Source organism: Clarias gariepinus, chromosome 1 (genome assembly GCF_024256425.1).
Source record: "Clarias gariepinus isolate MV-2021 ecotype Netherlands chromosome 1, CGAR_prim_01v2, whole genome shotgun sequence".
Classification (NCBI taxonomy): domain Eukaryota; kingdom Metazoa; phylum Chordata; class Actinopteri; order Siluriformes; family Clariidae; genus Clarias; species Clarias gariepinus.
The window spans coordinates 24,561,343-24,588,643 of NC_071100.1; the positions used below are offsets into that span (position 1 = coordinate 24,561,343).

The following is a 27,301-nucleotide window of genomic DNA, read 5'->3' on the forward strand; positions in this document are numbered from 1 at the left end:
GCGATGAGCTGAATCTGCAAGATGTTTATGTAAAATTAGTATTCTGACATGTTTTTTGATATTAATCTTGTTCAGAATAAGTTTTACTGTTTTGTTATATTCAATCTTTAAAGTCCTACAGAGGCCAAACAGGTGCTGATAAACAAATGTCAGCTGTAGTCAATAAATCAAAGCCTACAAAGTGTTCATTCAGGCTTCTCTTTATTGCCAGAGCTGTTAGGATTGTTTTGATTTTGGGTTCAACCAGCAGAGGGCGACAGATATCCTCCTATTACACTCCTGGATGATTTACAGTCTGCATGTGGTATGCTGGTTGAGGTGTCCTTTCACATCCATGTAAAATCAAGGGGTGTTTCATGAAGTGACATAAGCAACAGGTGATGATGTAAGGAACTTTATTTAAGGTGAACTTTCACTGCAGCTGTGCTGCTTGTTAACAGGCAAAGGCAGACAACCATTTGGAGCCTCAGGCCAGTAGGGTGGCCACTGAGGGCTGACAAACTTATTTATCATTCATAAGATAATGGTGATGAATGCTGATTGGAATTGCCTTGTGCAAATTTTTGCCCAGGACCCTTGCAGAATCCAGGATCGCCCCTGTTTAACTGTTAATGTTAATAATATAAGTTGTATAATTAGAAAAAAAAAAGACCTTGTCAAGTCGGGTTTGGATTACCATTTGTCAGTGCATGCGTATGTGTGCATGTATGTGTGTTGGTTAGGAGGAGGGGGCTTTGGGGCAGAGGTACAGAAGTATGTTTTATGCGAAAAAACAAAACAAAAACAAACCACAAGACAAAACTAATAGAAACAAAATATTTTTATTTTAAATTTACTTATTAATGCATTGATAAATTATGATAAATTAGATTTCTTTCAGCTCATTTGACTTTCTATAGCCTGTGCATGTTCTAGCTCTTTTAAATCCCCTCTAATTTAGTTTTAAATTGTACAGAAAACAATAAAAAAGTATACAATGACAAACATGTTTAAAAATTGACACATTTTTTTGTGTGTGTGTTTTTGTGTAAGTTTTTTAAAAGATGTTATCCATTATTCTTTTATCAATTCTCCTTCCGCAAATCATTATTATGAGACTACAAAGATCATTGGAACGATGTGTTATATTTTCATTTCTTGGATACAGAAAAAAAAGATTTGGACCTTTAACCCAGATCTCACACTTATTCATTGAAGTTTTCTCCAGCTTTGGAGAGACACATGTCTGACGGGTTTATATCTTCCTGCTCCAACTTGCCTGGAAAACTCATAAAATGTTTTTAAGCCTCTTTATGGTTTTAGTCAAACACATTACCCTGGGAAAATTTAATTGTGCAAACTATTTTACTTTGGTTGGTGGACCCAATGACTAAAGACTCTCTGCCAGCAAATAAAAAAGCGAACAAACTTTGGAAAATATCTGCCGTGTGGAAAAAAAACATCTTGAAAAAACTAATCATAGTGCATGCACGAGGACAGCTTGTACTCAAGTATTCTCATCATCATGCAATAAACATCATTCCACTTACACATCAATACCAGAATGAGTACTGTAGGCAATTTAATGTGCTATTAAAAGGTGTTTTATTATTATAAGGTGAAATAGTGCTGTAAGGAAACAGCTTAAGGGATCTGTCCTTGAATAAGAGGAAAAAGAAATCTGTTTTGTAATACAAAAGCTGAGTCTTGTTTGGTCAGTGAATGAAAGTGTGGTAATAAACCTGGACCTTAGCTAATGAATAGCACGAATGAATTATTAATATGCACCAACTTTTAAACACTAGTAAAAGTGTAACCATATTTTAATCAAAAAAGGAAAATTGAAAACAAACTCAATTAGTAAAGGTAGTTTTGTTTAAAATTTATGAATGTAGAAAAAAAAGACTATGGTAAATAAGTCAGTTTACCTTCTATTGCACTTAGGAACTGTACTGTCCGTCGCTTCTCTGAAAAATTAATAATATTTGTGGAATGCTCCCAGATTTAAAGCATAAATCTTAAGTAATATAATGTATAAAAAATTTGAAAAATGCAAACATGCTAATGTAAAGCTTTCTATTTGTATTCAGAGCCTGTATGCTTGCCTGAAGGGACAGTCATCACAGAAATGCACTTCGCTGCACAACACGTAGCCTTCGAACGCCTCTCATTCCACCAGACCCAAGGACACACAGATGCTGACAGCTCATCAAAATCGAAAATTCCTGATACAACTTTTAAGTACTTTTTTCGCAAAAGAACCAGCAGGCTTGTTTTTTTACCACCAAAAGCACCCAGTCCGCCCCTGGCAACTACATATTTTCTGGGTCAAATGTCACGGGCCCTCTGACCTGCGCGGATATGGTAGACAGGGGAGAGATCTTTGGAGCTCAAGACGTGCATTCTGACAAAGAAAAATGTAGAAGAGTGGATCTAACAGTGTATTAAGACTGGTTAATCCGTAGCAGATTCTGTAGCGCAGGTAGATAGAGCGTTCCAGTGCACACTGGTCTTCAGTTAGAAGCAGCGCGACGACTCTATAACCGCCCACCATGTGATAGGGGCCGAAGACCACGATGAAGATGATGGTGATGACTGTTAGGGTGCCCACAATTTTGTTGCGCTCATGATCAGAGATGGAGGGCGAGTTGCGGAGTGTTATCCCGATTCGGGCAGACGTGCAGCTGTCGATAAGAAGGGTAGAGGCGGAGAGATTTTTAATTGACATGATATATAATAAGTGATGTAAAGTTTCAAATTATGTTTTGACTACTTTTTCAATACTAGCATGCCGCAAAGTGCTTGATTTCTTTTATACAAAAGAAATTCGATCAGTCATTCCCTCACCACCCTTTCTTTTATTTTTTAGTAATTTACGTAAATACCACCACTCCACCCAAAATAACAAATATGTAAAGACTCCTTACATAAATGATAAACATTATTTTACTAAAAACATTCACCATATCAAAAATGATTCAATTTAATTTAATAAATGAAAAAAAAAAAGAAAATTAGAAAAGCTTCACTACAAATGAATGAGCTTTTTCCTATAGAAACCAAAAAAATCTTAAGGCAAACACATTAATATTAACCTTAATTAATATTACAGCTGCTACTGTTTTCAGAGCTAATGCTCTAAAAAAAATTAATCAATATCTCCTGAGCAATCAGGATTGTGAATTCAACAGTGCTGTGGTAAAAAGATGCTTAATCATTGTATTATTGTACACACACACATACACACACACACACACACACACTTCCATGAAGTCAGTCTCTTACCCGAGTATAGAGCATGGCATCAGGAAGCCCAGTATCACCGTGGCTATTTTAAAGTAAGCGTATCTTGGTGTGACGGGATACTGCTCCAGACATAAACCCTCCTGGGGCTCAAATACAGATGGGTAGAGACCAGTTAGACAGAACAGGAACACAAGAGTCCAGACGGCCAATCCAGACAACACGGACAACCGTACCTTCCTCACACAACGGCTGCTTAATGGGTACACAATGGCCAGACAGCGGTCCAGTGCTATAAGACATAGAAAGGCGATGCTCGCATAGATGTTCACGTAGAAAGCATAGCCCACCAACTGACAGGCGATGGGGCCAAAGGGCCAGCGATGAGCTCTCTGTAGGTAGAGGATCCACAGAGGCAAGGTGAGCAACTGAAGAAGATCTGACAGCAGGAGGTTGAGTATATAAACCAGCTGAGTACCACCTCCGCTCGAGCGGCCCAGCTGGTAAAGTCCCCACAGCGAAAGTAGATTCGCTGGCAAGCCGAGAGAGAAAGACAGGCTGTAGATGTAGGTTAGTCCAACCCGATCTGTCTCCAGTGGAATGTTGCAGCTTCCATTTGTCACGTCTGTGGAGAAAATGAAGAAAAGTGGTGGCCTTACCGGCGTCTGGTAGTGCTTGAAATCAAAGCTAGCGACTATGCAGATTTGGTGCAAGCTATTTCATTATGCATCAGTGCCAAATTATAAAACAAATAACTCACTCATAAACATGATTTCTATGACTTTCCCATTTGAAAGACATTTGAAGGTTTGAACATTTAGCTGTTCACGCTGCCAAGCCTTAACCGCTCCAGCTGCTGTTGCGTTGCAGTGTGTGTGTTGATCCTTGAAAAACAATGACAAGGAGTTATATGCAAAAACAAACAAATTCATTACACTTAATGCAAATTGATTTCTTCTGTAATGCCTACTTTCACGGCTTACATGCTAAATGGATGGTTTTCATTACTTACCTTACATCTGCCTATATGAGAGTCTTTGCTTGGTGTGCAAGGACCTGTGAAAGTCAGAGTGCATGATTCATTCGTCCATAAGGGGCTTGTCTGAATTTTTTTGATCATTTCCCCCAGCAGGAAGCCACTTCTACTGCCTTGGAGCAGTCACATCCTGATGCCTTTCTCCTCCAGAACAAAAACACTGGCGAGGGATACAAGTTAGGCCAAACTGTTCAAACTGACGGAAAGGCTGCTGAGAGACAAGTGAAACACCCTCATTATACTTTCATTTCCCATGTGACACCCAGTCCCTTTTTGGACTGGCATTCTTATGTGAAAATTCATGAAGTTTTGGTTAAAACTTGTATAGTTTAGTATAACAAACAAATTTGAAAGTGACAGGCTAAGTCAATGATGTATACATACTCATAGTAAGTGACTCAAGTAAAAGCTATGTACCTGATGTAAGTACTTATAAATCATAATTAATTTCCTTAATATTAGTCTCAACATTAGTCTTGTCTGCTACCTTATTTTTCCTAACAATAAAAAAAAATGCTTTTTAATATGCACAACCTGTCACCAAATGTATGTTTATCTCTTTTTACATACTTGTTTTTTTATATAATGAGTGCTTAATTTGGGTGGCAGAGTGGCAATACTGGTTAGCACTGTTGCCTTACATCTCCAGGTTCCAGGTTTGATACCTGCCTTGTGGTCTGTGTTCTTAGATGTTTCATGTTTTTGTACTCTGTTTTGAAAACCAAGCTACAGATGTCCGCCAAAATGCTATACCTCATCTCAGCTAAAGCTAAGGGTCTGTGGGTTTATCACTCACTCACTCATCGTCTATAGTGCTTTATCCTGTATACAGGGTTGCAGGCGGCCTGAAGAATATCCCAGGAGAGCATGAGGTGGGGTACACCCTGGACAGGGTGCCAATTCGTTGCAGGCCACACAGACATGCACACACTCATTCACACACTAGGGCCAATTTGTTAAGACTAATTAGCCTAATCTGTATGTCTTTGGACTGTGGGAAGAAATCAGAGTACCCGAAGAAAACCCACCAAGCATGGGGAGAACATGCTCAGAGAACTCCATGCACACAGAAACGGTAATCAAACCTAGCCGGGAATCGAACCCAGGACCAAGTTGACAGTACTAACCACTAAGCCACCATGCCTTATGTGGCAGCATTCCCTGCTAGCTGGTTTGCAGAGCTATACGGTTAGTTCAGCATGCAGTGCTGCAACAGCGCAGGAGCTGCATTCTTTCCTCTTTTAGTCTAAAATGAGCTTTTCTTTGTCCATTAGCAGCTTTATGAACTGGTGGCTTAGACATAGTCTTTGGAATAAGAGGCATACTTGCATACACACATGGACAAAATTGTTTGTACCCTTCTGTTAAAGAAAGAAAAACTCACAATGGGTCACTGAAATAACTTGAAACCAACAAAAGTAACCAATAAAAATCAGATATTGCTTTTAAATTGTGGTTCAACAGAAACTTTTCAAAAAACAAACTAATGGAACTGGCCTGGACAAAAATAAAGGTACCCCTAACTTGACATTTTGTTGGACAACCTTTTGAGGCAATTACTGCAATCAAGCGATTTCTGTAATCTAGCGTTTACTGAGACTCCACTTGTTGACAGGTATTTTGCTTTGCCATTTGCAAACTGCTCTACCTGTCACTGGGTTGATGGGTGCATCTCCAGACAGCATGTTTCAGCTCTTTTCACAGATTTTAAATAGGATTTCTTTCAGGGCTCATAGAAGGCCACTTCAGAATAGTTCTACAGTGGAACCTCAGATTGGGAGTAAAAAAAGAAAGTCTAATTAGAGAGGTTAAAGATCCAATTTCTTTCTCTCCCTCAGCATGCCGTTATGTGTGTGCGCGCGTAATTTGACACCATGCCTCTTCACACACACCCTCCTCCTCTCTGCTCTACACAGAAACACTGCTCTGTCACGATTCTTTTCAAAGGTAAAGTGCAGGTTAATTTGTTTTTGATTTTTACTGTACAGCAATTATTCCGTTAACGTGGACTCATGCGACGGTTATTAGTGATGTTCCTTGCAAATTTTTCAGATAAAACAGTCTTTCTGTTGATTTGTGTGTGTGTGTGTGTGTTTGTGTGTGTGTGTGTGAAACTCGAATAAGAGAAGAAGAAGAGGAAACTCGAATAAGAGGAAACGGAAACACTTATCCCTGTCGGGATTTATTGTTTGCAGAATAATTTGTTTTATTTTTACTTTATATTTTGTATTAATTATTTTTATGTATTTATTCTTTTGGGCCGTCTGAGAACGAATTGTGCTCATAATCCAAGGTTCCACTGTGTATTTTGTTCTTAGCCTTTCTTGGGTGTTTTCAGCTGTGTTTTGGGTCATTATCCTATTTGAGGACCGATGACCTGCGACTGAGACCAAGCTCTCTAACACTGGGCCGCACATTTTGCTCCAGAATGCCTTGATGGTCCTGAGGATTTTATTGTACCCTGCATAGATTCATTTCCTACCAGATGCACAGGGTGTCCACTTGTTTCACAGTAGGTACAGAATAGTGTTCTTTGTATGCTTCATTTTTTCATCTGTAAACATAGAACTGATGTGACTTGACAAAAAGTTCCAGTTTTGTCTCAACTGTCCAAAGAACATTTTCCCAGAAACTTTGTGATTTGTTGCACTCTTACTTTTTTATGATTTGTTTTTCAATAGTGAAATCATCCTTGCTCATCCCCCATTAAGTCCATTTTGCCTTAGATTGTGATGGATGATGTGATCTGACACTGATGTACCTTGACTTTGGAGTTCATCTCTAATCAGTTTGGAAGTTGTTGGCTTTTTGGGAACTATTCGTATTATCTGTCTTTTTAATTCATCATCAAGTTTCCTTTTGCAGCCACATCCAGGGAGGTTGCCTACAGTCCTGTGGACGTTAAACTTCCGAATAATATGTGCAACTGTGAACCATATAGTCTTTACTTTTAACATTTCGATTACGCCATTTGGCAGACGCCCTTATCCAGAGCGACTTACATTTTTATCTCAATATAAATCTGAGCAGTTTAGGATTAAAAGCCTTGCTTAAGGGCCCAACAGTGGTAACTTGGTGGTCATGCGGTTTGAACCTGGGACCTTCTAAACCGTCGTCCAATGCCTAACATCTTTGCCTGTAATTTTCCATAATCTCCTAAGACAACTCTCTACTTAGCTTTCTGTGGTCCATGTTCAGTGTGGTAAACACCATGATACCAAACAGCACAGTGACTACTTTTTACCATTTAAATAGACAGACTGACTGATTATAAGTTTAAAGACACCTGTGATGATAATTTCAGGACACACTTAAGTTTTACATGTCCCTATGGTCAAATTATTTTCAAAGCTTTGTAGGAATATCTACCTTTTTTCTCCAGGCTAGTTCCATCATTTTTTTTTTCTCTCAGTTTAGTTTTTTGGTTAGAACCACATTTTAAAAGCAACGTCTGATTTACATTAGTTAATTATAAGTAATATTTTATTTATTATTACTTTTGTCAGTTTCATAAATTACTTATACTCATGTGGTCTGCTCTTTATCCACTACATTATCCAGTAACTAATCACAGAAATAACTGTACCTTTCATGATTTAATTTGTCTCTGTAAATTTAGCTGCTGTTGCTTTAGCCCCCTTCCATTGAGCTTCAGGTCTACATTATAATTTAACATTTTTGAAGTCTTAAACATTACAAACTGTCCAGGTCCCAAGACTAGAGCTTACCTTAATAACTATTACTGGAATGTAGGAAACTCATATATTATCATACTTGAATCACTTCATTACAATATTTAGTGGTGGAGACCACTAGCTAGCATTCATCATTTTTTAGACAGCTCTCATAAGCCTAATAGATGGTGTCACTAACGCAATTCATTAACCTAGCGGCACAGGATACTCAACATGCACTGAAGTCATAATAATGATCTGCTGGTATGATCTAGGAATTGTCCAATAAGGAGTTCAACAGAAAGATAAATGCCATTCCAATTTAAAAACACTGGCAGACATATACAGTATGAAGACTATGTTACCAGATATTAAAGTATAAAAAAAAGCTAAATGCTGAGAAGTTCTGAACTTTGTGAACACTTCCTTTTGAGCAGTAGGATAATGAATTGGGCTGAACATATTTTGAAGGAAGTTCCCAGTCCTCTGCAGGAAATGCTTTGTGTTCCTTTCTTGTGGCAGCATGAAGTATTGACTCTTAAAGTTGTTGTGTGTAAATTTCAACATTTTTGACCATTTTGATATTTATCCCACTGTCACTGATATTTCAAAAGCAATGTTTATTCCATCTGACTATTTAGATGATAAATTCACTGTACACTGTTTCTCCATCACCAGTCTTTGCCATATTTTTCTTTAATTGCACACTCATAAGAGGGTTTAAAGAAATGTACAATGCCATCTGTTGAATTTTTGGATAAACTAAAATTTTTACATGTTACCAAGAAGTGCGCGAAATGAAGGTGTGAGATCTCATACATTTATTAAGTAGATTTCAACTGCACACTCATAAGCACATATTAAAAATGATTTAGCTCCATTTGTTGAATTTTAAGATTAACTAATGTTTTTTTCAAGGTAAATTCACAAACTACAGGGCGACATCACCTGCCTGTGACAGTGACGGCTCCCTCCCAGATGCGCTGAACAACTTTTATGCTCGGTTTGACAGGCAGAACAACGTAGCGGCGAGGAAGACCACCCCTCCTCCGAACGACCAGGTGCTGTGTCTCACTACAGCTGAGGTGAGGAAAACTCTACGCAGAGTCAACCCACGTAAAGCTGCTGGACCAGACAACATCCCAGGCAGAGTGCTCAGAGAATGTGCTGAACAGCTGGCAGATGTTCTCACCGACATCTTTAACATCTCTCTGAGCAGCGCCGTCGTTCCCACGTGCTTCAAGGCCACCACCATCGTCCCCGTGCCCAAGAAGTCTACTGTGTCCTGTCTCAATGACTACCGTCCCGTTGCACTCACACCCACCATCATGAAGTGCTTCGAGCGGCTCGTCATGAGACACATAAAGTCCCTGCTGCCCTCCTCACTGGACCCACTGCAATTTGCGTACCGTCCTAACCGCTCAACGGACGACGCAATCTCCACTACACTCCATCTTGCCCTCACACACCTTGACAAGAAGGACACATATGTTCGAATGCTGTACATAGATTTCAGCTCAGCATTCAACACTATCATCCCCCAACAACTGATTGGGAAGCTGAACCTGTTGGGCCTGAACACCTCCCTCTGCAACTGGATCCTGGACTTTCTGACCGGTAGGCCTCAGTCAGTACGGATCGGGAACTGCACCTCCAGCACCACCACACTGAGCACTGGGGCCCCACAAGGCTGTGTGCTTAGTCCCCTGCTGTTCACACTGCTGACTCACGACTGTGTAGCAACACACAGTTCGAACCACATCATTAAGTTCGCTGATGACACGACCGTGGTGGGTCTCATTAGCAAGAACGACGAGTCAGCGTACAGAGAGGAAGTGCAGAGGCTAACAGACTGGTGTAAAGACAACAACCTGTCTCTAAATGTTGACAAGACAAAGGAGATGGTTGTTGACTTTAGGAGGACACGAGGCGACCATTCTCCGCTGAGCATCAACGGCTCCTCTGTGGGAATTGTCGAAAGCACCAAATTCCTGGGTGTCCACCTAGAGAAGGACCTCAGCTGGTCCCTCAACACCAGCTCCCTACAGAAGAAAGCCCAACAGCGTCTCTTCTTTCTGAGAAGACTGAGGAAGGCCCAGCTTCCACCACCGATCCTGACCACCTTCTATAGAGGAACTATCGAGAGCATCCTGAGCGGCTGCATCACTGTCTGGTTTGGGAATTGTGCCATATCGGATCGCAAAACCCTACAACGGATAGTGAGGACAGCGGAGAAGATCATCGGGGCCTCTCTCCCCTCTATTGAAGACATCTACACCACACGCTGCATCCGCAAAGCCACCAGCATTGTGGCTGATCGGACACACCCCTCTCACACACACTTTACACTCCTGCCATCTGGAAAAAGGTACCGAAGCATTCGGGCACACACATCCAGGCTGTGCAACAGCTTTTTTCCACAAGCCATCCGTCTCCTCAACAAAAAGGGACTGGACTGATAAACACAAACACACTCACACACACACAAACACAAACATTATCACACAGCTTAACTCAACTACCTCAAAATATTGAGACTGGACTGACTAATCAACACAAGTGCAGACACACTGACCTACACCACCAAATTATCGTACACACCAACCTGTAAATGCTTCACTGTTTTTAACAATCTTTTTGCACAATGATCATTACTGGACTACATTTTTGCACTAATTCCTCAAATCTTGCTGCTGTTTTAAGGAATGTTTACGTTTACCCACTACCTCAACACCATATTTTATGTTCTGTTATGTCGTGGTTGCGCACTGTCACTTTGTTGTTGCTCTTGTTTGCACATTTGCACGTGCACTTTATGTTGTCCGTAAAAATGTTACTTAGCTAGTTAGTTTTTGTTAATTTATGTTGTAATTTATGTTAGATCTCTCTGTCCTGTCTCTGCTAGCCAGTTAACTAGGCCTCTTGGTTAGCTAGTTTAGTGTCTCTGTTAATTTATGTTGTAAGTTTATGTTGCATGTAGCACCTTGGTCCTGGAGGAACGTTGTTTCGTTTCACTGTGTACTAACTGTATATGGTTGTAATGACAATAAAGCCTACTTGAACTTGAACTTGAACTTGAAATTGTTTATGATATAAGGGCATTTTTCATTAAAATTTCAAAGTAGCATATCTTCTCTTCCCAAGGGCCGATTGTGACAAAACAAAGCCTATATGTTACCTTAAGCCCGGCCAAATACACCTTTGAAAACCCAATTAGAATTCAGTTAGTAGTTTTAACATGATACGTGCACAAACTAACAGACAAAAATTCCCAAAACCATCTTGATGTGTTCTATTACTCTTAATCTTATGTCTGCCAAATTATTTTTTTTGCAAATATCTTCAATGTACGGACATGATAACTTTACAGTTTTATTACATGTATAGATAATATTTCAATCAATTAATCAACCAATCAATCAATCAATTAATTATTTAATCACTTAATCAAATTAGTTTTAACCAGAAATATTTCTTATATTTCTTAAATATACAGTATATTGGCGGGAATCAATTTTTAAGCAAAACAAGTAAATAAAATTAATGAAAAAATAATAATTATTATAACTGGAGTTTGGTTTTGGGTAAAACATGCCATGCTTACGGTATGTTAGGGTATTAGCTCTTGGGCTCAGTAGTACCTTCATGAACTGCTCCTAATGAAGAAAGATTGGCTGTTCCTAGATACCAGAGATGAAGCCTTCCAAAGGATGAAAGCATGGAGAAGTGCACCTGCCTAGGTAACATAATAAAGTCTTCTATCTTACTTAGACCCAGATAGTAAAAAAGGATTTTGGGGTAATTAAGAGAAGTGTGTAACCCATTGTTGGTCCAGTAAATACCGAACACTACTGGTTTCCAAAACAAAATATTCTTAATAATTTACTTTAATATAAATTAATATAAGGAATAATAAAACTTCGACAAATGTCCTGTAACTTCATATTAACCTCTGAATGCATTACATATTTTTTATGCATGTGATATTTTATTTCTCTATAAATGCAGTGCTATTATTCTTTCAATTTGGCTGATCCTTTACAAATACAAATGTGTTCCACCATCATTAAGTGCGCTTTTGCCACTTAGTGTGTAATAACCACATGTACTGTACATATAACAAAAGCCCCTCAATGAGATTAATAATTTTGTTTTATGTTCATCTATGTGAAGACTGGCTATATATTTAAATGTAATTAATTAAACATTCTTCATATGATCTTACTTTATGCACAATTTCAGATTTTGTTATGATATGTATATCTGTATTTGGTTTTGCATTTTTATTTCAGCACAAAAATATACTTTTTTTTGTTTTTACATATACATAAACAAACATAAAAATTATACCATATACATGTACATTAAAAACTAAATTTTCAAATTCTAAGTCATGTAGATAGCATATAGCCATAGCGTTATGGCCACTGACCAGTGGATAAAATTCATCACTATACACCAGCAAACTGGCAACAGGATTATGTGCATGCAAGGCCAGAGGGAGGCCAGCTTGCCGGTTTCAATACTTCAGTAAAGCCAATGCAAAACAAATCACAAATTAATGCTGGCCATGATAGAAAGGCATCAGAACACCCAGTGCACCATGGTCTGCTGTGTGTGGAGCTTTATGAGCTCAAGGTTGAGTTCAAGGTTGTTGCCTCCAAATTCCCCAGATCTCACTCTTGCTGAGCATCCATGGAACGTGCTGGACAAACAAATCATATTCATAGATGCCCTACCCTACACCTAAAGGATCTGATACCTTCCCAGCACTAGACACCACCGCACACCCCCAGAGCAGAGGTCTTGTGGAGTCATGCCGCAAGGGGCCAGAGCTGCTCTGGTGGCACAACAGGAAGCTGCATGATATTTGTCATAGGTTTTGGCATTGTAATGGTATGGCAGAAAGTTATAACTTTATAACAATTAACTTTAGAGCAACTTTGGAGCAACTATAGTGAAGGAAATGTATTGTATAATCTAAAACCTGTCAATGCTGTAATGAAGATTATGTAACAAATATAATGTATATTGGTCTTAGCTGTTAAATAATCTAGTTTGAAAAGGATGCAATAGTATTTATCATAGTTTGTTAGTTTGTTGATTGTCCTATAAAATGCTTACACACACACACACACACACACACACGCACACACAATCCCACCACCAACATCAAAAGGAAAAAAACGCATATAAAATGCATATAAAATGCATCCTTATGGATCGCTCAGTTTCGGTCACTCAACCTTTTGCTTTCTGTTTGACATACAGCAAAGGAATTTAACACTATATAATAAGGCCCAGAGTACAGCTAAAACAATGGCTGTCAGAAACCCTACCACATCTAGATTGTGGTAGGAATACCATGGAAGCCTGCTTCCTTCTGAGTGCAGGTGTTGAGCTCCTTTGTGTCTTATGACATACTCAATCCAGAACGTGGCACTGTCTAGTGGAGGAATGGGTTGATCGCGATGAAGCTCTGAGAGTTTCTGCATGTTGCTTTTGTAAGATGGATTTTTAATAACATCCTTGAGGGCTTTAAGGAATTCTTCAGAAGTCAGTGTGGTGACCTGGAGCACACGGGCTGCACCTCGGGTTTCCAGTCGAATTGCATTGTCAAACTGATCAAAGAGAAGTGGCAGAAGCAACACAGGAATTCCATGATAGATAGCCTCATAAATGCCATTGGTGCCACCATGAGACACAAATGCACATGTTTTGGGGTGCCCCAAAAGATTATTCTGAGGAAGCCATTTAAGAAGCAAAGTGTTGTTACCCAGAGATGAAGGTGGCTCACCTACATATCTCCATATGATTTTTTGAGGTAGCTTAGCAAAGGCAGCTGCAATGGCTTCTGTGATTGGTTTGGGAAGGGCAGTAACCATGACTCCCAGGGACATGACCACCACACCGTGCTCACCAGAACTCTGCATAAACTCCTCCAGCTCTGTAAGAATGGGTTCAGCTGGCCGACACTGAAAGCCACCTATGTAGACTACATTAGGCATACTAGGGCGTGGGAACTCAAAAATAAAGTCAACACGCATCAACCAAATTTCTGCTGACCGCTGCATGGTGAGAAGATCTGCTCCTGGTGGAAAGTGCCTCTTAAGCAATTCATTATAAATGGGGAGAATAACAAATTGCTCCTGAAGGATACTAGACATATATCGAAGGATATTTTCAGTCCTTTGTAGGAAGTCCATTCTGTCACTGAACAATGAGTTAACCATGGGAACATAAGATGGAGTAGATGGAGCAATGGCCATGTGTGCATCTCCTATATTGAGCCAGCGCACGTTATACACCATGGGTAAATGGAGATAGTGGGCCAACAGAACCCCAGCAGGGAAAGCAGGATCAGTGAGCATTAGGTCAAACTTAGCATCTTTTAGTTTTCCCATCAGTGCTGAGTCATCTAACATGGTAGAAATGATGCTAAGCGCTCCACCGTGGAATATCTCTAACATAGTCTTTAGATCCTTCTGCTGTTCAAAAAAGCGCAGGATGGGTGTCATCCTACGTAAAGCTAGTGACCGCTCTAACAAGGTCTCAAATAACCTCGAGCTTCCATCTTCTATGTTAGTGAGGTTAACATTAATGAATTTGTAGAGAGGAGAACTGTTCTGGATGTACCAGCTCCTGGACGATCGTACCACGGTTATATCATGGCCATGGGCATGCAACTCCTTGAGTATGACCTGCATATTTACCCAGTGGCTGCCATCTTCTGGAAACACTAAGATTCTGCCACCATTGCAATAGTAAGTTGCCAAAAGTAGGCAGGGGAGGATGAGCAGTTGATTCATGGTCCTGAAAGCTGAGAAAAGCAAAGGGAACAAAGAACAAATGTTACACTAAGCAAAGACTGAGCTCAGACCTATAAAACCAGATCTATTATATAGCTGCACAGAGAAATTTGTGTTATCTTATGTTATCTTATGTTTATTTGGATCTACATGAACCTGTTGTAACTTATGTTATCTCATATCATTTTGTCCTATCAGAAAACACTGCAATTAATGAAAACTTAATATATAAAGTTTGGTAAGTTCCCTGTATCAGCATGTTTGAAGTATCTGAGATATGCATCAAAACACCATTAGATCTATGCTCTAGTGCACAACTGGCGTCATATTTTTGGTACAGCACACTCTGATCTGCACAAACATGCTGAGATTTTGATAAAGCAAAAGAGGTAGAGTCTGTTCTACCAGCTTAACCCTTAAAGCCCAGAGCATTTTAGGGCTATCTTTTTTTGAGTATATCAAGGCTTTTATAAAAGATTGTGCCATATAGAATCTTATATTCTTTTTTGAGTACAACCTAGGCAACATGATGAAATTAATTTATAAACCTGAATGAGCAAAACATGTTAAAATCCGATAGACTTATTAAAATAAATTGTTATTAAACACACACAGAGATTAAACCTTATTTACAAATTAAAATGATAAAAAAGCATGTTTCCAAAACAAATACACATTCTTAAACGAATACAATTGAAACTTTAAATATAAACAATTAAAAAACATTTGTGTATTTGTTTATTTATTCGGTGAGATATTTAATTAATGATCAGACAAATTATTGTAACACACCCACAGTCACACCAAATCATTTTTTTTTTACATATTACAATTATAAACAGTTTCTTAGGCATATCCATTCGATTTTTTTTATAATACAAGTGATACAACAAAAAAAACTAATATTCTCATTAAAATCTCTAAAAACACACAGATTAAACCTTAAATACCTTAATAAACATTATCAATCCCAAAAGAAAGAAGTAAAATCTAATCCAAACATGCTCCAAAAGCATTTACTACACCTTATAAACCTGCTGGCTCTGCTGGTTTACGCACCTGTTTGACACACGCAAAAAAATACCATAACTCCTTTTTTTTTCTATTACAGAATTTTAACCAAAATAAACAAATAAATAAATTAACAACAACAACATCAATAATAACAACAACAACAACAACAACAATAATAATAATAATTTACCAAGAAGTAAGATCAAGTCAAAACAAGCAGTCTAGCGCAAAATTTTCCAAAGTATTCGTTATGTCACATGATTGCACAATCGTTTCTCCGGTCCACACACCACTTGCTTTTTCATGTACCACAGGCACATATGATCATTAACCAGTTTTGTGCTCCCAGCACGAATCCATTCGACTTGAGTTCTAAGGGTTAATACCCTGAAGACTATGTCAAGCCTTATTTTCATGCTTTTAACAGAACCTTATTTTTTCATAATACTACATTTGCATAAACTGCTTTACATTCCATTGTTAGGTGCTACTAGATAAATAATATTTAACTAATATTTAGAAATAACAACGCAGTTTAGGTCTCAGGACCATTTGAATCCTGTAGACTGAATATGTGACATAAGAAACAGATGGCGTGGTGGCTTAGTGGTTAGCACTGTCACAGGTTCGATTCCCATCTCAGGGCTGTGTGTATGTATCTTTCTTGTTCTCCCTGTGCTCGATGGGTTTCCATCGGTTGCTCCGGTTTTCTCCACAGTCCAAAGAAATGCAGATTAGGCTAAATGGCATTCCCAAATTGCCCATAGTGTGTGAATGACTGTATGTGTATTTGTGTGCCCTGCGATGAATTAGATCCCTGTCCAGAGTGTACCCCGCCTTGTGCCTTAAGTCTACTGGGATAGACTCCAGAGCACTCGCGATCTTGTATACAGGATTAAGCTGCGTAGACGATGAGTAAGTGAGCAAGTGAGATAAGAAAAACCTTATAAAACATTAAAATAAATAAAGGCAGAGAATGGATCTGTACATGTGTAAGAGAAAAAAGAAAAACTATAATCTACAGAAAAACAACTTTTTTGCCCCAAAACCCTCTTGAAAATTTCAATATCACTGTAAGAACTCTAAGATGAACAGAAACGCAAATGTTATTAACCCGCATAGTATAACTTTCCTTTTGTTTTACTTGTAACTAAAATGTAAAACACATTAGCTCTCAGCCTAACAGCAATTAGATTTAACATAAAAACACAAATGATAAGATAAGGTGGTTTTACCGTACCTGTTTTGTTCCACTGATAATTCGTAACTCTTCAGTTGTTTTTAACCCCAATCAAACCAGTTAAGAAATGTCCAGATCTAGCAATAAACCTCCCGGGCATGCAGCAACTAATGTTTTAAAGACATGCTCATTGAAGGCAGATCATTTTCAAGTTACCAGTTTGTGGTCTCTGAGTAACGCTAGATCCAAATCGACCTTGTTTATGTGCTCACGCATAAACATGCAAAACACACAAAGATCTCGTGGAAGATTTCGCCTGGTTTTTTTCCTCTGTATTACTCAAGTCATCGATTTATACCCGGTGATTCACTACTTAAAATTCGGACACGAGACGAAACGAAAGTGCCAGTGGAGGACAAATAAGTCTGTTTTCCCATCAAAGGAACCCAAGACCAAGGATAGATTTACTTTGCTCACTTTTGTGGGTGCCAAAAGATTTTGAGCATGCCTCTTATTTTTTTCAGATTAGAGCTCGGCAATTCATGCAAAATAAGTAGATCATATAAATAAATAAACAAATAAATAAATAGATAAGTAACACAGAATTAAAATTTTTTTTACAGTATGTTTACGTCTTTTTTTTCTTGAAATAATAATTCCTAGTTTCTTGAAATAATCTGGCAAGCCAAGGCGGGTGAAAATATAACAAAATCTGGAACAAATACACCAAAATTGTCTGTACATTTCATAATATTTGCTCATTGGAAGCATAGCCTATTATCATGTCATCAAGAAACTAACTCCAATGAACACCCTTGAGCACAGCAAAATTATTTCTTCACATAATACATTCTGTTAGGAAGCAGGGTTAGCCATGGTCCATTGCCCTTGCAGCACATAGGGTTATGTGGTTTTAGTAGCCCCAGGCTTAGTAGTGGATTGGAGATGCTTGAAATGCCAACCTTCTGATCAGTAACCCAGAGCCTTAAACAATAAACTGTCACTGCCCTGCATGCATCTTTTAATTTAGCTGTCATAACAATCAGTAATACTCAAACATTTTAAGTTAATCTCCACCAAACTTTAGTGGTGCTCTTTGATCATTCATTAATTTATTCATTCAATTATCTTCTAGATCGCTTATCATTTTACAGGGTCGTGGTGACCTGGAGCCTCCTTCACACACACACACACACACACACACACACACACACACACACACACACACACACACACGCAATTTGGGAACAGTAGTTAGCCTGATCTGCATGTCGTTAAAATGTGGGAGGAAACCAGAGCACCTGGAGGAAACCCATCTAGCCCTGGGGAAACATGCACATTCCATGCACAAAGACCTGAGGTGGGACTTGAACTACTCTTTGATTATTAAACACAAAAAGCAATGCGTCTTTTAACATTTTTATTTGAAATTACATAAAAAAAAACATTATTTACATTATTGCTCAGTGTGAATTATGTAAATTTCAAATCAGTATAGAGCCACAATTTGACAATGTCTAAACAGAAATCAGGACAAATAAAAAGTGTAAAGTATACTTTTTTCAGAATATTTTTCTTTCAAATGGGGGAATCTTACCTCTGTTCTTTAGGAAGGGAGTTTGTTACATGGATGTTCTCTCTGTGTTTGATGGGTTTTGTCTAGGTCTTTTGGTTTCCTCCCGCAGCCCAAAGATATGCATTGTAGGCTGAAAGTGTTTCAATGCAAGTCAGATTCACACCCCATCCAATACCCCACCCTGGTATAGGCTACAGCCTCCCTGCAATTAAATGTTATGGTCAACATTTAATTGCATTTAACATAAATGAATTGCATTGCATGAATGAACACAAAAACTGTGGGTGAGAGAAAAATGTGCAACATTAGCACCTCCAGGGTCCGGGTTCGATTCCTAGCTAGGCTCGATTCCTGTCTCTGCTTTCATGAAGTTTGCATGTTCTCCCCGTGCTTGGTGGGTTTCCTCCGGGTACTCTGGTTTCCTCCCACAGTCCAAAGACATGCAGAATAGGCTAACTAGTGTTCCCAAATTGCCCATAGTGTGTAAATAAGTGTGTGAGTGAGTGTATGTGTGTGTCCTGTGATGGATTGGCACCCTGCCTTGTACCTTAAGCCTCCTGGGATAGGCTCCAGGCCCCCTGCAACCCTAAATACAGGATTAAGTGGTATGGAAGATGAGTGAGTGGAGTGAGTGTAACTTAAATATAATAGTGCACTTGGTTATAATTGTATAATAATACAACACACTAATGTAGATTAAGTAATGCAATCAAAAAAATTTTTAACAGTTACATTTACTGAAGTTGTTTGCATAGAAAATACTTTGAGCCAATCACTAGTGTGATGTAGATACTGCCCTCTAAGAAGTTGTTGTATATCATCCATCATGGACTTCACAGAAATCTTCAGTGGTTCTGAAGCCTGACCCATGGGATACACAAGGTCCCTAAGGCCTACTAGGCATTATAGAGCATGACTCTGTCCATTTTGTGCTCGCGCAGCACTTGGGTCACATTCAACACTGAATCACTGTCTAATAAGTGTCAGCAATATTCTCTAAGATGGTTGTTAATGCTGAGCCAGTAGACTATTGTGAAACATAGTCAAGTAGTTCATTCTGTGGTTAGTAGCAAAGAAAGTTCATTTTTTTTCAATATCAGGCTGTGTGTTGTGAAAATGACCTTGCTTTGCTACTAACCACAAGGTGCAGACAGAATGAACCACTTGAATGTGCTACCAGAATGAACTCACTGGCCTATAAGTCTTAAGACAGCTGAAGAATAATAGGAGGAAACCCTAACCACCGTGTTGTTAGAAATCTGGGTGACATAGTAATGTAGATATGGGCAATGTCTCCAAACACTAAGCAGTGCTTACTCATAGGCACAGTTACAGTATGTGTCAGTTGCACCATCAGATATGTTTATAGACTTTAGTGTTCAAACGCTAAAGTAATGTTGCATTTAGAGTGGGAAAAAAAAACGTTTATCATTTATGAGTGTAGAACATGCCTTTAACTTCAGTTACATGGAGAAAGTTTATAGAAATGTGAAATGAAACTTTTGGATCTTTAAGTTCTGAGTGACTTCTGCTTTACTATAGGCAGGCCCTCCTCGAAGGGTTTTTTGGATAAGAGTTTTAAATAGTGCCGTGGAGACAATGAGATTGTTGGTGAGGAAACTTTGTCATTAGCAAAAAAAGAGAGAGAGATTAGAGTTCTTCTAAAGTTAAGTGGGAGGAAGGTGGCACTACATGCGTGGCCTTTCTCCCAAGTTTCAGCTATATCATATACTGTATATTTAAAGTGCACCATTATGGTATGTGTATGTGTGCGTTTATTTTTAATGCTATTTTTATTGCTATGGTGAGAAGTATGGAAGGGAAGGAGAGTAGCCAAAAGAAAAACAAAAGCTGGTTTAATCGTGATTATAAAACCAATGTATGAGTCAGTCCTTGGGCCTTATCACTGAGCTCCAGCTTCCTCTCCCTCACTCTGTATTGCTCATTTCTACTCATATCAACAGGTACAACAATTTCCTGCTCTTTGCAATACAGGCCAGTGCTAGAACTAGATATCCCCAAGGAGTATACTATTGTCGCTCTTAATGGTTTGAAATATTTCAGAGACCTGTAGTGCTGTCATGCCCAAGCCATACATTTGAAGAATAAGGAACATTTTTTATATGTATTAACATTAATCATTCTATCATAATGCATTTTTACACAGCAATTAATCATCTGTGTCATACTTACAGTACTATGCATATACTGCATATATACAAAACTTTTACCAATTAAAAAATAGTAAAGAATCACATATACAATAAATAAAAGTGGACACTGTTTTTTTGTCGGGCAGGACAAATAAATATGAAGTATCAAAATACTTATGAGGAATAAACAAACATGAAGGTAAATATTTGTTATCTATGTAATAATTGCATTAATTCTTTTTTTTTTCACTAACATGAAAATCCTCTTTATAAGCTGATGTGAGATTAATGAAAAAATTTTAAAAGATTGGGTAATACATCTAGATAGACTTACAGTCTTGAAGATATGATTCTGAATATTTGATCTTTACTTTAGAATTGATCTCTTCCTAATATGAGTATGGTGCCTAAAGTAATTTAAGACTTTAGATCGTTCAAATTGCACATGTTGGTCGAGTAACTCTTTCTCTATAGAGTGGTACTACTCAACATAGTCTTTATCACAAGCCATACTTTTTCACCATAGTTGAACCTAACTCTGACATACTCTATGAAAAATTCTTTTGTCACAGTTGATGGCCTCTCACTGCATGGTTTGTCTTCAGTGTTGGTTTCCTCTTCTTTAAACCTCATCATCCATCTGTGCACATCACTCTGTCACATGGTGTCATTTCTTTAAATATTCTGCAGTGCAGTGGGTGATCATCCACTGCAACAAAGGATATTTTTGGATTGAAGAGTTGGGATCAACAATGATGCAAATGCATCACTTGTTATGGAGTCATACTCTATCGACTGTTCTGTACTTCTGCTATAGTCCTCATATATGTATTGTGTATTGTTTATAATTGATGGTGACAGAGAATTACTATATTTTAGTAAAGTTAAGTTTTTTTTAAAAATATAAAATAAGTTAATTTCTACTCTTACGCTTACTCTCTTCCTCATGGATCTGATATTAACATGTTCTTTCATGCTATTTCTGTCTCCTCTTGGATCTGGTATTAAGGTGCTAACTCTCCCACTCACTTTTTCTCATTCTGTTTTGATGTGTCTCTCTCTCTTTCTCCCTCCCCCTCCCCCTCCCCCTCCTCTGAGCTAACACTGGTTCGTCTCTCGACAAACATCTGTACAACTTCCACTCCTTGTTTTTCAGGATATTACCGAAACACCTTTTTTTTTGTTTTGCAGTAACAGATGTACATGACACCAGATGCTTGGCCAAAAAGGTACAAACTCTGTCTTTTGCTGTTAATTAATAAATTCTGTCAGACAGTGTGTTTGTGTGTTTGACTGTCTCTGATAGCATCAGTAAGCACAGCGGACAGATCGAGTGACTGATTTATTTATCTATGAAACATTTACACATCTTTTTACGCAATCATTTGTGCAAATTCTCTAAAAATAAATCTATTTTTCGAAATTGTAACTAAAATTGTCATGCTTAGTGCCCCCCCCCCCCAAACAACCTATTTCTTGGTTTAAATATATGTTAAATTCTGCTGTAATGTGTTTCCTCCAGCTATGAGCAATAAAGTATTACTACACTGTAGGTGCACAAATTATTAGAAAAAACAACAACATTGTGTGTTTGTCAGGTTTGGAAAAATGCAGGCAAGGCATAAGTGCAAATGTTAAGACTTTTCATTTAAATCGCAAAGGAAAAATACAAGAACAAAAAAAAAAAAAAAAAGAAAGAGAATGATCCAAGCCATGAGAAGGTAACTGTACAAAAAACAGTTGTAAAACAGATGTGAGATGAGAACTAGGTGCAGGACATAAAGCTTTAAAAATGCTATTAGTTATCCTAAGATTATTAACACCTGTACCACAGACACAAAAACCCAAGTCAAAATGAGAGTCTCTGAAGCACACGAAAAAACAAAGAGTCAGACATGGGAGCAGAACATTGTCCAGGAGTTATCTCTGTCAGTATTTAGTTGTAACCTTAGTTGTAACATCAGGCTTTACCCCACTGTTTACCCCACATAGTTGGGGATTACAACATACTAGGTGATCATGCTTGCTTGGGATGGCAAAAGAGCTTTGCAACTGGCCATGACCACAGGAGAAGATGAAGCGAGTGCTGTTTGTCCTCCAGGAACCAAAAGTACAGAAGATGGGGTTGAGGCAATCATTAGCCAGATCACCTTACAAAGAGGAACACAGGCAGATTTTTTATTGTTAATGAACATAAATGTACAGTATGTCTTTGGCATGGAAGGTTATAAATTTGCTTAGTGTTAATTGTTAACGCAATTTATTGGGTGTCTGGTGTCACTGTGAGTGAAATGAAAGAAAGTGTGTGCTATCTTTTTCAGAATCAAAGCACAACTTTGCTCACATGGCTCTCAGCCATGGGTGACTATAGCTTCACAGGGTTTGAACTTGTGATTTCTTAGTAATAATGCATAACGGAAAACAACTTGTTTTTCATTTTAAGAATTCTTTTAACTAAAAGATTTGGCATGGTGGATTGTTTGTGCTAAACTGCATACAATGACAAACAGGTAAAATTCACTAAACCCAGTAAAAACCTTGTACCTTTAAAGGTCCCATGAAGAAATCTTTCAGAAAAAAAAAACTCCTTAGGAAGAATATTTAAAGTTTATTTTTATTAATTAAATTTTTTTTTAGTACAGTGTACAACATAATACTCATGTGCTCCAGTAGTTGGAGTGGTGTCGACTGAGGCAGCTGATGTACCACAGTTGGTACAAACAGACTTTTCAAAGCTAATCATATCTGCAACCCCTCTAGTTGTTATTGCACCTAAATGTGTCTGTATCACAGCCTCATTATGAGAAAGGAAATTGTCTTCATGATTATTTAAATAAAATATAGACATGGAACTTAGTTATAAAATATCACCATTCATATAAAGGTTCACATATTCTTACACTTTGTTTAATTCTAGAGAAATTTATTAATAATTACTTCAAAGGCACACATATACATAATGTAAAGAACAGGTTTATTTAAATATTTACACACAGAATTCTGTATAGTTTCTTCATATGCTTTAGTGATAAAAGTAAAGCATGCAATAAAGTATGAGTCCCCATGATATAACAGTATAATACAACAGTATACAATAGTAGCTAAAAAGATAATCATCATATTAAAAAACTATTAACAACAATCCTTGTAAAAACAAAATTAACTGCTAGATTTTGTTATTTGTAATTTCCTTTTAAATTAAATGCCATACTGTGCTATATTTATATACATGGATACATGTGTTTTATTATCAGTCTTTATATATTAGCAGCTTTTCTCACGACTTCCTGAGCTGAGGCACAAACAGTCATTAGAGAGGAGACCACTCCCTAACCTGACTGAAAACAGCATTTGGATCAGTGTGTGTGAGAGCAGTGATTGCAACTCCAGATTTCACCAGGATACACAGGCATTCAAGATTACTTGTAGAACAAGCCACATGCTATGCTCTAGGTAGAGATGTTGATTTCATTTGCTCATGATGGAAACATTAATAGCAAGATGAAGATTGTGATAATTTGAGTCTTTAGCCCAGTGGCCTGTTGTTCAGCAGTGTAACAGGATGAAGTCTGGCCTTCATCTCCCGCCTGACTTGACACCAGCTGCATGGGCCGCAGAAGAAAGAGTACACACAGTCGTTGCAAATGCTGTCCTGAGAATAGATAGAAATTGTCCAGTTAATGAAACTTGTTTATTGATAATTATTATTTAAAGTTTTCAACTGGATTCAGCAACACAGTAAAAACAACAAGGTACCTAAAACCAGCTGAATGCATGTAAAATCATGAGTTTCATGTTGGCAAGATGTATAAGAATTATATATATTATATTTACTGTAATGCCATATCGTCTGCGTGTGGACACTCTCATGGACAGTGTAGCCGGTGGGATGAGGCCGCATATATCCAGTAGAGGGAGACACAGGCATTCACCATGGTCTCGAGCCGTAATGCAGGCGAAGCAAGGAAAGCACCATACAGAGAAACAGCCTGCACACACACACACACACACACACACACTTTATAAATGACTGACGTATAATTAACACTTCATTCTTGTGTCTTTAAAGCTTAGTGTTACATAATGTACCGGTATATCCATGTCAATTCATAAAATCAGTATGAGAGTTTTAGAGCTCAGTGAAGCAGTATACAGACTACATTACCTGAATTATTGCGAATACTTTATCTAACATATAGGACTGAAAGAAATGATTTATTTTTATGATGATTAAGCAGGTAACAAACTTACATTCGTTCACACTGTCACACTCGCAGATGCTGGTGTTCCACTGGTCTGAGGTAGCTGGCACTACAATTGGTTTGGGTTGCTGGATGACCATCTTGGTTGCCATATTGAAAACTTTATTTTGAGAAAAACATACAAAAATTACTTAGCACAATAGTCTGTGAAATGCTTCAGAAATGGATCATTTTTTTGTAATTAAATAAATAACAGTGTAATAACATTGAAAAAGAAATATGTCTCTATAATAATAATAATAATAATAATAATAATAATAATAATAATTATTATTATTATTATTATTATATTAATAATTATTATTATTTATAATAGAATATAACAAAGTAAAAATTAAAACGTAAAAACAACAAGTCTCCTTGAAATAATTTCTAAGCAGTTGCTTAAGTTTAAAAAGCACAGATGTCTATTCCCCTGTATCACTTTTCGCCCAGGTTTATCCATTTGCCATCTGCTAACTTACCTGTTAGACGAATCTCAGGAGATGTCTGAACAGTGTACGTTGAATGGTCTACTTTATAAAGGGTGGTGGCCATCAATCCCATGACGCAATTTCCCTTTTCACCCAAAAGGGTCAACACAGGGACACGCAGATGTGTGAACAGACTTGTCATCAGTCATACACAAATTAACATACTCACGTTCCCCAGGATGCTTGAGTGACTGGTTCAGCCAGGCACTTCATTACTGATGCAAATTTTAAGAAAAAAATGCAAGACCAATAGACTGACTAAGTCTAAATGTTTGAACTCACTATGTGATGCTCTTGCACGTCTGCAAGGCACTTTTTCATTAGAATGTTAGTGAAATCTTATGGTGATTGTGGTATTTTGTTTTGTTTTTCTTTTAATTGCAGCACTACAGCCAATCCAACATTTGTACATTTGCATGGCCTGTAATCATTTAATTGCATAATCATTTTGTAAAATGTTTAATCAGAGACAGTGAATAGGCACTTGTCTGAAAAACAGAGCACATTCTGTTAAAACCTTCTGCATTACTGTGATTATTTAAACCATTCTGTGACTATAATGAGGTGTAAATTTTTAAGTTAGCTTAAGAAGCGCACATTTCTTGCACACTGGGCTTCTGATCAGAAGGTCGGGATTACAACCCAAAACTGCTGAGTTGCCACTGTTGAGCTCTTGAGCAAGGCCCTTAATACATGCAAAATACACAGTGTTTTCTTGTGTAAAACAAGGACACATCTCTGTTTATAATTGCACTAAGTAATTCCAAAACTCCTTCCCTTCCCCCCTGTGTAAGGTAACCGTTGAGTCCTAAGCAGAAATGCAAAAACAATTACACAAAAGTTTTTTTTACTTCTAAAATGTGCAACTAAGTCAAATGCCCCATGCAGAATACAAGTTACCTGTTGGTTTGCCGGAAAACATATGCCACTGTAGAGCGTTGCAGATTTGGCTGCACTCTCAGACCAGCCTCTCTCATTGAGAGACCATGATTTACTACATGATCAATTACAGTAGCTCTGATCTCATCTGAGACTACAGCTCTTGATCTTATTTTTCTTCCACCATGCATACGTATTCCTCGCCCCCTCCCAGCCACTCTTCTTCCTCTTTCAGCCACTTCTCTATTTCTGGCTGGGTCCATGTTTACATCACAATCCAAACCTATTCAGCAGTTGTCTCCGTTTGTAATGAAATTGAAAGAGTAACACCTGTGTAGATGCTCATCTACAATGAGAATTAGCTGTGGCTGGTTAAACTGCATTTTTAGATTTAAAATGTGTTTCAATAAAATATTACCGTTGAATTTTGCTGTCTTATTCAGTTTTGTATTATGTTATTGTTTTGAACATAAGTTTAACAGTTTTGAAAACAGTATGTAAGCACGTGCAAAATGTCCTGTACGTACAAAGATTTTTGGCAGTTGTTGTGTCTGAGTGAGAAAAGAATTTATGAAATTTGAGAGATGTAGTCATTGGATGCATTTTATGCCAAAACAATGATAATTGATCCTCAGTTTAGCCCACATAGACTTCTGTTGTGTCCTAGCGTCTGTAAAAAACTGTATAATAATAATAATAATAATAATAATAATAACACATGTATAGACTTATGGCATTTTTTTATGTATTGTGTGAGTTATTGTTGTTAGTTATTTTTATTTTCATGAGCACTTATTTCTTGAACCGGTTGTTAATACATTTTAAAAAACAATGCATGTACCACATATACCATACGTCCTTTATATTTAGATATTTCCTTAGCAAACCATTATTATTGCATTTACTTCATGTCTTTTTTCCCTCTTATAAAATATATATTAAAATGTCTTTTATACCTCTGGCTATGGACCTATGTGTAATGGCTAAAGAACACTGTAGATAAGATGACATCATCAGGTTAGA

The 27,301-nt window shown here is 37.8% G+C and overlaps 3 protein-coding genes across 4 annotated transcripts; all 3 read right to left on the reverse strand.

The window, feature by feature from the left end:
• Positions 1-969: 969 nt before the first annotated feature.
• Positions 970-4,429, reverse strand: si:dkey-165a24.9 (probable G-protein coupled receptor 132). The gene is made up of 4 exons (XM_053498966.1): positions 4,235-4,429; positions 3,983-4,106; positions 3,265-3,847; positions 970-2,663 (listed from the first exon to the last, which is right to left on the reverse strand). Exons 1-4 carry the CDS (start codon positions 4,340-4,342, stop codon positions 2,315-2,317), a joined length of 1,164 nt encoding a protein of 387 aa, XP_053354941.1. The 5' UTR covers positions 4,343-4,429; the 3' UTR covers positions 970-2,314.
• Positions 4,430-12,028: 7,599 nt separating this feature from the next.
• ugt5g1 (UDP glucuronosyltransferase 5 family, polypeptide G1) lies at positions 12,029-17,318 on the reverse strand. Of its 2 annotated transcripts, none has more exons than XM_053508205.1 (2): positions 16,996-17,318; positions 12,029-14,752 (listed from the first exon to the last, which is right to left on the reverse strand). In XM_053508205.1, exon 2 carries the CDS (start codon positions 14,739-14,741, stop codon positions 13,170-13,172), a length of 1,572 nt encoding a protein of 523 aa, XP_053364180.1. In that variant the 5' UTR covers positions 14,742-14,752; positions 16,996-17,318; the 3' UTR covers positions 12,029-13,169. The 2 variants fall into 2 exon arrangements, with proteins under 2 accessions (XP_053364180.1, XP_053363543.1); XM_053507568.1 differs by lacking the exon at positions 16,996-17,318 and adding an exon at positions 15,946-16,102.
• A 6,807-nt stretch (positions 17,319-24,125) lies between these two features.
• Positions 24,126-25,018, reverse strand: LOC128529228 (cornifelin homolog B-like). The gene is made up of 3 exons (XM_053502632.1): positions 24,916-25,018; positions 24,499-24,653; positions 24,126-24,316 (listed from the first exon to the last, which is right to left on the reverse strand). The coding sequence occupies exons 1-3, from the start codon at positions 25,016-25,018 to the stop codon at positions 24,191-24,193; spliced, it is 384 nt and encodes a 127-aa protein (XP_053358607.1). The 3' UTR covers positions 24,126-24,190.
• Between the last annotated feature and the right edge of the window lie 2,283 nt (positions 25,019-27,301).